Source organism: Notothenia coriiceps, unplaced genomic scaffold (genome assembly GCF_000735185.1).
Source record: "Notothenia coriiceps isolate Sejong01 unplaced genomic scaffold, NC01 NC01_scaffold00011010, whole genome shotgun sequence".
Taxonomy (NCBI): Eukaryota; Metazoa; Chordata; class Actinopteri; order Perciformes; family Nototheniidae; genus Notothenia; species Notothenia coriiceps.
In genome coordinates, this window is record NW_011343711.1 from 276,141 (window position 1) to 288,544 (window position 12,404).

Here is a 12,404-nt window from a genome sequence, read left to right on the forward strand (position 1 = left end):
TTTTTTTGCAAATGTGTTTGTGCTTGTGTGTTTACCAGAGAAGCCGTGTAAAATGTTTGTCACAACACAGGATTTAAAACATCCTGCTTGATGACGAGGATAGTCATCACCAAACTACTCCAAAGGCTTTTACGTCTGTTGTAGGGTTGCGCAAGACATCTCTTGAGTTAATGGTCTACATTTGTACGTCTGGTTGTGTGTATGATGAAGCCTTGTGGTATGTTTTCTCCCCACCTGTAGACAGTCATTTGTTACCAACCCCCTTGCCAACGCACACATGCACGCACACACACACACACACACACACACACACACACACACACACACACACACACACACACACACACACACACACACACACACACACATTGTGGTAACCAGCAGGGACAGAGGAAAGATGTCATATCCTCCTCAGCCTACTCTTTTATACTCCATTACACTATCACATGTCCATGAGTCACTCTGAGGGAACACTAATACAGCACTTAGCAAACCACTTCAAAGATGTCTGCTCATTTTCTGTGGAAGCTCCGTCTGAGTTTAAGAATCTCTGGATTGAGTGGGTTTGCTGTGACATCTGCCTACGGACAAAGGCCCATAGCTGCAGATTAAGGTGTATATTCTCTGACCATGAAACACCATTCTACAGTCCTTTTTTGGGGTAAAATACATGTTAACTGTTTTGTTTATCATCAATAACCATACTTTTTTCCTCTTCACTCTATTTCCCCATGTCCCGCTCTCATCGTCTCAGGCAGCAGGCTTTGCTGGCAGCCATCAGTGAGAAGGATGCAAACATCGCCCTGCTGGAGTTATCCTCTTCCAAACGGAAGAAATCTCAGGAGGAAGTGATGGCTCTGAAGAGGGAGAAAGACAGGCTCATGCACCAGCTCAAACAGCAGGTAAATCCACCGCTCGAGACCACCAATATATTTATATATGCATATAAACATTGAATTAAATGTACAGCTCCCCTTGTCTAAGAGCTTGATTGGTCTGCACATAAATCAAATGGAGCCTGGCCCTGCGGTCACTGTTTAGGACATGTGAATCAAAGCAGGACTACAAATTCAAACCTGCTGCAGATGATGAAGCCTTACCTGCACTTAAACACTGAAACAGCCTCATGGGCAGACTTTTGAACTGTGAAACCAGGAACAGATAGAGGTATATTCATTCCTGGTAGTTAACAGAGTGGACTTCCCAGCCTCCAACCACACTTACTGGTGTTCAGTCATCGTAAGCCAAACCAGTGAAGCAGGAGCTGTGACTCTCCTAACAATCATGTTGCAATCAGAGTGATTAGATGTACTCAAGATGCAGGCGTAGGTTGGTATCATTGATGATTCAACAGCAGACTTTTCTGTATTACATCTTCTGGTCAAACATTGACATTATTCCCAGCACACACTCACACACATGCTTACGCACCTATTTCCCATGTTGCCCTGGTTCTCAATATGACCAGAGGCTGATGAAGGTATGTGGGTCATTAAGGTCTGGTCAGACCACATCAGTGACTGAGCTAAAGTGAATGCTAACTATAATGAGCCAACAGCAGGGAGTCTGCATATACGGTCTACTAAGTCACGGGGGGCTTCTGGGAAACATGGTGCATTTAAAAGTCAACAGATGCAGTGGTTGTGTGTATTTGTATGCAGATCTTTGTTCGTGTCTCGTAAACAGTAAATAGTTCCTAGGGGGTGCAATTCCATCCGTGGAATTTCAAGGAAAGCCTATTATCTGTTGATCGCCATTGTATGCGTCATGTTTTCCCGTTGCAACCAGCAGTTACAGTCCACCTGTTGATGTGATGAGCTCTAATTGTAACGATGAAGCCTCCAGGCCTGGGGCAGAAAAGGGGAGAAGAGAAGAAGAAAAGAAAGGGATGTGAGACGAGAGGGATGGGCAGCATAAAGCTGCTTTCTCTCCTCTTTCCCATACATGCTAACCTGGTTTCTTGGAAAGTTTTCTGGCACACATGCATGAATCCATGTAATTGTTATTGCTTAGAAGGGTTGCACCAATATATTTGTATCTATGTATATATTTGTTACATTTTTGTTTAGAATGTTAGGAATGGCTTGAGTCAAGCCTTTTATTGCAGTTAATTGATTAAATATTGCTTTCAGATTGGTACTTGGTAATGGCCGATCCAGGTATCGTATCAGGAAGTAAAAAGTCGGATCAGTGCATCCCTATCTCTTTGTACGATGTGCCAAGGATTCATTGTTTTGGCCACCTAGTACCTGGGTCGAAATATTCAGAGACTTTATCATAACTTATTGTCGAAGAGGTTGTAAGGTAAGAAGCTCCTATAAGAAATATCTATTTGGTTTCTTTCCATTTTGACAGTGAGCTCCCTGGAGGTTTTGTTGTTCAACATGACATACATGGCATACTCTGTCTGCTGACCCATTGACACACATATCAGGATAGGTTGCCTTCCTAAGGTCCACAACAGCCAATGGCGGAAGGAAACTGATCAGGAAATGCCAAAGAATTACGGGACTCGGAGTCTCGTAGGAGAAAGCTGATCCGTAGACAGCAGATAGATTTTCAGATAGCAGTGCCCTGTCTGACCTCCTTTGGAAGATCTTGTGTGTGTGTGTGTGTGTGTGTGTGTGTGTGTGTGTGTGTGTGTGTGTGTGTGTGTGTGTGTGTGTGTGTGTGTGTGTGTGTGTGTGTGTGTGTGTGTGTGTGTGTGTGTGTGTGTGTGTGTGTGTGTGTGTGTGTGTGTGTGTGTTTGCAAAAAGCTGGCGGTCTAAGACAAACTTTTCTTTCTCGGACAGTTTGCTTCCCTTTGAGGCATACAGTAGGCCTTCTTCAGCACAGTATACAAATACACAGACACATGCATGAAGAGTGTAGTGTTTAGGCTTCCTGAGGAGAGAGTCAGAGCTAATCTGTCCCCATGCGGGAATTCTCTGAGTGTTCCCATCATAGTGATGGAGGGCTAAACGTGCTTTGAAGCTGAAAGATGGATTTGGCATCCTCAGAGGTGTGCCATTTTCTGGGACTTTTTCTTAATTTTTTCTCTCATTCTCCCTTTTTCTCTGTTTTTTTGGTCACTTGGGCATTTATACTCTCTCTCTGCTGAAAAGATGGATTTTTTTGTTTCAGAGGTGTGCCATTTTGCTCAGCTAATGTAAAACAACCCGCTTGCTTTGTCTGTGTTACTCTGTTTTACTGGGATAGCATGGCAACGCAGAAACACACACACAGATTTGATTAAAGGAGTATGTATACGTGTTGTGAATGGTGCGCAGCCTTTCCCCAGCAGCATGTGTGTTTAAGGCCTTTTTTTGTCAGCCTCATGCCTCCATATGTGTTAATGCAGCTCTGCTCTAATCAGGACAGGCTTTTGATTTATTGACGGCTTGGATCGAGGTTTGGGATGCAGCTGTGAGCACAGCAGCGGGATCATCACTGCCATGTTTACACCAGCAGCTACACTTTGATACACATGCAGAGGAACCTCACGCACACACATAGTACAGTTCAAATCTGTTATGGTTGGGGATGTCAATGAAAAACTCTCCTCTCCCAGCAGTGCCACCTGTGACTATTCCAGGATCTACAGTACAAGTAGGCCTGGAGGTCATTACTGAGCTGTTTACTCTGCAAAGGCCATAATTAACACTAATTAAAACACACACATTCCACCACACAGTCATTTTATATGTGCACACCTCCGCACATGCACAACGGAACATGTCTGTACAAAAGTATGAGATGTGTGTGTGTGTGTGTGTGTGTGTGTGTGTGTGTGTGTGTGTGTGTGTGTGTGTGTGTGTGTGTGTGTGTGTGTGTGTGTGTGAGAGTGTGTGTAAGTATGTGTGTCTGTTTGAATAAACTAGATGGCCACATGTGGGCTATCGTGACCACACAGTCAGTTTCTTCCAGAAGCAATTCATCACTTCATTCATTAATGTTTTTGTCTCAGGTCATTAAATGTACATGTGCACACACACGTGCACACACACACACACACACACACACACACACACACACACACACACACACACACACACACACACACACACACACACATAGAGAGACATTTGGCTTCCCTTCCTACACATTTTTTTTGTAATTAGATGGCCGGAACAAGTTGTAGTTTTTTAAAATTAGATTAGCATTGAGGACTAAGCACACATTTGCCCTTCTTACCATTGACTATATAGCAACGTTTTGAATATAATTATCAATTAAAATTCAACATAATTGTTAACATTGTGAGCCCCTAGAGCATGTACTGTGTAGCAGTAATTACATCAGCTGCATGGTATATGATAGTAATTGTCCTGGCTGTAATGACAGATCTCAGCCCTGTAACTGTTGCATTGAGTCAAGCCCCACCCAGTCACACCTGCTAGTGTCAACACCTGAGGTCACGGAGGGCCGTACACCTCAACCTAGCCTTTAACTGCTCTAACCACTGGTCTGGTGTTTGTCTGGGCCCTCCTCCATCCCTCACTCTTCATCTTTATCTCTGTCTCTCTCTTTCCCTCTCACCACTGTGTCACTGTTCTCGCCTTATCTGAGCAGCTCTTCTCCAAGTTAAGCTAATTGCTAACCTCTTTAATGCCAGCCACATCCTCTCCTGTGATCCTGACTGGCTCGTTTCCTCAATCATTTAGGCCTCAGCTCCTTATCTCAGCAGTGATGTCCCCAGGCCGCTGACTACTGTAATACCATCTCCCTCCTATCCTTCAGCTGACTCAGACTTTTTTTCTCTTCCTGCCATGGCTGTCTCTCATTTGAAAAAAGGAAAGCAGCAACATTTTGGATTTCGACATGTGTGCATGTCTTTCCTTGGAATCATCTTCATTCCATACACAATCCAACCTCCCGCTCTGCAGTCGTGTACGCCCTCAGGGGAAGTATCTGGGAATAAAGCTGAGCCTGTCAATGTATCTGCACCCACTCAGTCACGGTCTATCTTTTAGACAGCTGGCCTCAATGGACTTAGGCTGATTGTTAACGTTAGTCAGCCTCGGCTGTTATCTCCTTCCAAAGCAGTGATGTTGGCAGTATGACAGCTTCTTCCACAAACGCTCACACAAATACACACAGTTGCACAATACAAAACAAAGGACACATAGTCTTGCTTACCCATTTACAGGCGTTCCAAAAAATATACATATTTGTGTGTAATTTTAATCAATGACATCTAAAAGGAGGTTGCTTCACCCAAGCCAGAAAGCCTGTGGGCTACATGAAACACTCAGTAACTGTTCTTACTAGGATTCGTCTAATCCAATTAAACTATAATCTGCAATATGGATGACATTTGACAGACTTCATCAGGCACTCCGACTCACTCAATTTATGACCTGTCAAGTGTTGTTAGCGGCACTGTTTTTATCATCTTTGATGGCTTTCGACATGCTTCGCCGCCATCCAAGAATCCCTCAGCCTAATCATTCTAAGACCCAAAGAACATTTTTACGAAACAAATAAGCAGTGTTGGAGAAATGAATGTTTTATAATTGTGGGTTATACATTTTTCTTTTCTATCTCCTTTTTTTTGGCAGACTCAGAGCAGAATGAAGCTGATAGCGGATAACTATGAGGAAGATCACATCCACCCCCAGCATCATCCTCACCATTCTCACCATATGCATCCAGCCAACGTGCATCACCGAAGCCTGCCAAGAGGGCCCCCCCATGCCAATCACCGACCCCCTATGGACCAGGTCAATATGAATGTGCACAAACTCACAGACACACACTCACACACCAGACAGTTTGGACCTGTTTACACAAGCTTATATGTGGTAGGCTTTCATCTTCATGCTTTTAAAGTTAGAGCAATTTTATTTGTCATCTCCATCACGAGTCAGTTGTGGTTGGACTGAGCAGCCTAAAATTTCCCCTCTCACTTCTCCTGTGTCTCTTCTCCTTCAACCCCGATACTTCCTGCCAAGTTAGAGTTATTCATATCATTAAGATAAGGGGCCTGAAGGGAAAATCTGCCAAATGAATGTTTTTGATCGATGGGATTTGTGTGTGAGATTAGTTTATGTATCATTCATCTCTTATATGAGCTGCCTCTCTCTGTGTATCATATCCAGACTACCCTGAGGGACAAACTTAATGTGTCAATTTGAGGAGCGCTAAGGAAGAAGCACAAACTGCTGTTGTTATTAGCATAGTGTTGGTGTGTGTGTGTGCGTACATCCAAGTGTGCATACTGTAGACGTGTGCATGCCTGTGTGTGTTTGTGTAAATGCACATGGCGGTGCACACCTGATTCTTTGTTGATACTATGTACTCAGATGAAATCCCTACCGGGGGAAAGTACTCTTCAAAGAAAGACAGATATGATTTAACCCCATTAGCTGATTACATCTTCTAGTTATTTGAATGGAAAATAAACTCATCACAGCTCTATTGTTGTCATGACGTTGTGATTGGGGATTTTCCAAAATTACCAAAACGAAGTGTGTTTGTGTATGTATGTTTGGGGATTGAAGATGAATACCTGGGGATTTCCACCTGAGTATAAATGTGAACATCTGTTCCATCTAATATGCACCATAACACGTTTCTAGACGTTATGTTGCTGACACTGCTGCTCAATGAAATTCAAACATGCACTGGGGATCCCCTGTCCTAAACACATCCTTATACACGCACATGCATACAAGCACACAATGATGTACTTGCATCAACCCACACATTTCTCGACAATATTTAAACTAGAATAGGATAGCTGGTTTTAAATATATTTTAGCCTTTAACCCCTATAGAATAGACTCTATTTTGTATTCTTAAATGCTAAGGTCTGTGGTTGATATATGCACATTTTTCACTCACAATCTCACGCAGTACTGTATATTTATTTGAACATTTTGCATCATCTAACCAGGAACACTTTTAAATTCAAATTGTGCTGTCATTTGGTTATGCTATGATGTGCTTTTGAACCGACTTGACAAATTGATTGGCAAGCTTTAAGGTCCCTGCATTGTACTAAGGTATTGCAGAATAGTTTGCAACCATGGCAGGCTTCATACTAAACAGTGAGCTGCAGGGGGGGTCACTGTTTTGTTCACATTCCTTATTGATGTCTTTCCTTCAATATGGCTACCCAACACTGTTTTACTGTGGCAGTGTTAATAGTTAAAAAGTAGCTCTCTGCAAGTGAAGAGTGTTCGTTTCTGGGAAGTCTTGTTAAGAATGTAGAGAATAACAAAAATAACTCATAAATCCAGGCTTATTGGTTGAATTATACTATCTAATAAAGTTGAATGTTTAAGTTTTTTCTCGCTCGCTCTCCTTTTTGTGCCAAGCACACACACTTCAAAAACAACGGACAGCGTTGACAGAGGTCAGCCAATCACCTCTTGGCTTTTCCTTATATCTGATCTTTGACCTTAATAGGGAAGTTCGGCCGAGGTCAGGGTGTGTGTGTGTGTGTGTGTGTGTGTGTGTGTGTGTGTGTGTGTGTGTGTGTGTGTGTGTGTGTGTGTGTGTGTGTGTGTGTGTGTGTGTGTGTGTGTGTGTGTGTGTGTGTGTGTGCTGCTGATGGGGGTTGTCAGGTCACACAGTCTGGATGTCACTGAAGTCCCTGTTGTGAGACTGTTTTCCCTCCAAACACAGGACTCCTTTAATCTCCCTCTTTCAAATGTGATGAATTACTCCATTTGTTTTTTCTTGAACACTTTGTTCTTATGCTTTCATTATTTCTGTCACTTACCTCTTCTTCACTATACTTTAACCACTCTTTTATTTGTTCCCATTTGTTTATTCCTCTACCCACATTCTTCCCTCTATACCTCTGCTGTCCCTTTCATTATTCGTTCTTCAGTCCTTTCTCCCTCCATCTATCCCATTTCGAATGCAATATGCAAGTGTCGTAAGTGCATTGCCTGGTCTACGAACACCACTGGAAAGAGGATTGAGGATGATAATGATGATAAAGAGGGTCTGCACGCTCAACCTAGAGACCACAATGCCTTTCCAAGATACAGCTAGTGCCATGAAAAACATATCAGTGACCACAGTTGCCTTTTTCCGCATTTGCATATGCATTTGCTCAAACAGACGCATCCACACCGCATCCACACCCAAATGGCACATTTAAGACACGTAAGCACAAATGTATGCGCTGGAAAAGTGGACACACAAACGCAAGAACACATTTCAAGGTCTTTAAAGCGGCCAAACCGCAAATCAAGCCCATTGCTATGGTTAGTTGGTCCATCTCAATCCTCTTACTATACTCCCTGTCCTTCATTTGTTTTTGATGGACTTCATGTGAGGACAGGTGAAACCTAATCAAAAGAGACAAGCACAGGAAGTGGATTTAGCTTCTTAAAATGAACACCAGGTCTGTGTCTCAGCATGGATTGTGTGCAGTTTGACGGGCATGTTGTGTTCATGTTGTTCCCATTTAGCCATGCCAGTAACGCTGCCAGATATTTGGCAGCAGCCTCAGAAGGAAATAGAAAACAGCAAGTGTTTATCAGAGAAAGAATTATACAACCTTTTCTCTTTGGTTGTTTTTTTTCTCAAAGCCTTAACATGCTGCCTGCTACAGGTTTATGAGGTATTTTGCCTGTGTGTGTGTGTGTGTGTGTGTGTGTGTGTGTGTGTGTGTGTGTGTGTGTGTGTGTGTGTGTGTGTGCGCGTGCATGCGCGCGTGCGTGGACTGCGCGTGCGTGTGCGTGTAACCTGGCAGAATGAGTGGTCATATGCCTGGCTCTGTTTACAGGGCCTGTCACAGCCATTCACTGCATCTTAGCATTTACCATCTAGCATGTTCCATTCAAAGGCCATTATATCTATAGCTTAGCTGCTTAGGTGTAGCCTCCTGAGTTTACCGAGCTTGTCACAACCACTCAGTCCAACCAAAGCCGCTGTGGACTGCAGCCAAGGTCCTTGTGTTTTTTACTCTTGTGTAGCATGGACTGTCCTTTACCGTAGCTTAGTTTAGCATTATTCAGGCAAGGGCTTGGTTACTTGGTTATAGTGAGCTGCCAGCTCGTGCTAACCATTGTAATGTTAGTGTCTGAGTGAATTACCCTTCTTGTTAGCAGGGCTCTTGTCTGCACAGTTTCAGCCCCAAGGAAACCCCTTGTGTGTTTAGTTATTGGTTCCTGACAATCACACTGAGGAAAGCATTTTATGATATCACACACAACTTTTTTTGAATGAGGAACATGAACAGGACTGTTTTGATTAAAAGCCACAGGGGGTTTGGAGGGCCATAGCTTTAGGCAAGGAGACTCTACTTATAAAGACATAACCACTAGGCCAGAGTTTGTACAGTAAATGGTAATGATGATGACTTCTTTTCACATGTTTTTCTCACAGGACGATGAAGAGGGAATATGGGCATGATCACCATCACCATGGAAACCCTGCATCCAATTATCCACAGTGAGTTTTCTGTTGCACAGCTTTTGTAAAAATGTTCTGCTAATTTTAGAGTTAATGCACTTCTTGCCAGGGTGTAATTCTGTATATCAGCTGCAGATATTTTAATGGTCTTCTACACAAAAGGGTTCTTTAGTGAGCTCAAGTAACCATTAGCCGGGAACACTGATGGCACCACAATAACCACAGTATTACCCAACTCTGACAGAAGAAAGTGTAATAGAACCCGGCTCCTTTTCCCATTGCTTATGAATTTCAGTTGAATAAAGGGCCTCAGTTGATTCAGAGGTTTATGGCTGCCTTTCTATAAGTGCTACAGTACTAATGTCCATATGCTGGTTGTGCCTCATGCTGTGTGTGCACTCTGTGGCTATACAGGTAACTGTGTGGTATTCGACCAATACAAACTCAACTGCCCCGCGTACCACGGCCCGTAGGTGATAAAAACGACAGTGAGAAAAAACAGAGATGGACAAGTCTGTCCTCCCCGCCTCACTTTTTCAGGCGTAGTAAAGTTTAACCGTGCTACCCCACCCTGTTTTGTGCCAGTGTGTGGGGTAGTTAATTACAATACAACACAGAGCAGTCATGAAGCTTTTTTTTTTTAAGGCTGCAAGCTGAAAAAGCATAAAATGAAGAATGCAGAGTCATAAAGGATAATTCCTGTTTTGGGGTTTTTATATCGAAGCCCCCCATAGACTCAGGATGCCTTTGAACGTATGCGTGTGGAAAGAGGTCTGTTCAGAGGGGGGTGATTGTTTTCTTGGAGCAAATGCATGTGTGAGTGAGACAAAGACAGACAGGAGGGAAAAAAAGAGAGATTTATAAATGTACATCTGAGAGACAGAGAAAAAGAGATGCTTATGTATTTGTGTGGGAATTAGAGAAAACCAGGCAGCATGGTATACTCATACTTTCCAGTGCATCTCATTCTTTTCCCCCAGTAATCCACAGGTGGACCATCACAAGCAGACTCTGTCTCTAACCTCAATGACTTAGTAGTGGTGCACTTTGCCCTACTGCTGCTTTTGGGATTAAGAGTCCTATAGCTTGTGTGTGAGCAAATGGTTTATGTGCAGTGTAAAGCTTTGGTGTGTTTAGCTATGATGTTTGTGTGTGCATTTGAATGTCTGTGTGTGTATGTGTGTGCAAGAGAGCGTTGCTGAGCTATACTGTGCCGGAGCAGCCCACATTGCCTATAATCCAGTCCATGTGTGCTGAGAATGCAGCAGTGTCAGGATTCACCGTAATGAAACAGACCACACTGCCCCCTTTCTCCCTCTCTTTCCATCCCTCCATCTTTTTCCATCACTCCGGTTCTTTCCACCTCTCCCCAGATTTAAGCTTGCCCTGCTCTAACATTATTCTCCTTCAAGGTAAACCTAGAGCTGGACCCGTGACTCGCCTACTGCTTCGGTATCTTCAATCAGATATCGTGATGGCGTGTGTATGCACGTGTCTGCGTATTAGTACTTCTTATCCCGATCTAATAGAATAAGCCAGGCACATTAGCCTTTAGCACAAAATGGTGTTGTGGCTAGCGATATCAGTCCTGCTCATCTATCCACTGCTGTTATTCTGGCAGTTTACAATACGAGCGCGGCTAACGTGTATTAGCCATTCTCAATGGGAGAACAGATGGGAGCCATTTAGCGGTGTGTAGCTACAGCGCAATAAGGCCAGACCTAATCCCCATATCCTGTCCCTGAGTGAGCCCTCCTTAATATGAGCAAACATAGAGGACAGCAGCGCTAGACATATAGCCGGGGATCTGTGAGTATGTGTGTGTATCAGTGTCTTTGCAGGCATGCATGCTTTGATTGGTGTGTCTTATGGATAACCTTGACTCCCAGTGCTAGGCTACATTCTGAATGCCACACAATGTTGAGTTTGAGTTCCGGGTGTGGATATGTATTGGTCATGCATAGTTCCAACTAAAAGGACACTGCGCTCTGATTGGCCCATTGTGGTTGTGTATGTCCTGCTGTTGATTACAGAGGTTTTGTTTACCCTCTTGGCCTCCCAGACCCCCCCGTACTAATGAAATAAGAATGTCTTTTTGGACAGAGAGCACAAGAAAAGGGGGTTGGAGGAAAAAGTGAAGGAGAACATGGGGCCAACAGAGTGAAGCAAAGTGGGGGGAAGAGGTTTTCTGGAAACATTATGCTTTTATCCCACCGTGAAGTTATTTGTACTGAATGAAGCGAAAAGAAGCTGAGAGGCTTTCCAAGTGGGGACAGAAATATGCTTGTGTGTTTGTGTGTGTGTGTTTGTGTGAGTGTGTTAGTGTGTGTTGGAACAGGAAGGAGAGAGGCCTTGTTCAGGTTAAAACAAGTCAAGAAGATGGCTTTCATTGGTCCATGCTGTGTTTGCACTGAATACAGTGTTTGTATATCTACATTGTTTATGCCAGTAAGTATCCCACTCTTGTGAATGCACAGCTTAAGCAAGTCTAGAAAAAGGAGTCTAAATTCATTGGCAAACTGAAATTAGCCTGCAGATTCTCAAACTCATTTGTGATTCCGAAATACAAATAGTTAGTAGAAGTGACATGTTTATGCTTGTCTCTTTTTTGCTATATCCTGATTAATCATGTCCAATGGCTCGTTGCAACCAAAACGTACTTCAAAGCTGGTTTAATTATGGGTTCCAAAGTCAATGGTCATTTTAATGTAACTTCTTCTTGCAATAAATCTCAGACTTGCCTGGAGATAATGTATTAATATAATCAATAGTGAATAGAATTGATATTGAAAAATAAGTTGTCAGTATTGATTGTGAAATGAGATAACCTTTCAGTGTCTACAATGTTATTATTCCGATGAAAGCAGTTTTCAGTTTAGACACGCCTGTCTGTTAATGTCACCGTGTTCACATTCCTTTTAACAATAATCAAAATGCCATTAAATTTAATTCAAGGTTGGCTCTGAAATAAAAGTATTGCAGCAGAATCGTAAACAGTTGAGCCAGCTCTGCCACTTTTTCTTGCCAGGATGAAAGTGTAAACAACTATC

At 43.0% G+C, this 12,404-nt stretch overlaps 1 protein-coding gene across 1 annotated transcript in view; it reads left to right on the top strand.

The window, feature by feature from the left end:
• The first annotated feature begins 731 nt into the window (after positions 1 to 731).
• The window catches only part of LOC104946412 (ERC protein 2-like), a 40,896-nt gene continuing 29,223 nt past the window's right edge, over positions 732 to 12,404 (top strand). Inside the window, exons 1-3 of the mRNA XM_010772248.1 lie at positions 732 to 902; positions 5,541 to 5,702; positions 9,328 to 9,393. Coding sequence (XP_010770550.1) covers positions 732 to 902; positions 5,541 to 5,702; positions 9,328 to 9,354 — 360 coding nt within the window. The 3' untranslated portion in view covers positions 9,355 to 9,393. The remainder of the gene's footprint in view (positions 903 to 5,540; positions 5,703 to 9,327; positions 9,394 to 12,404) is intronic.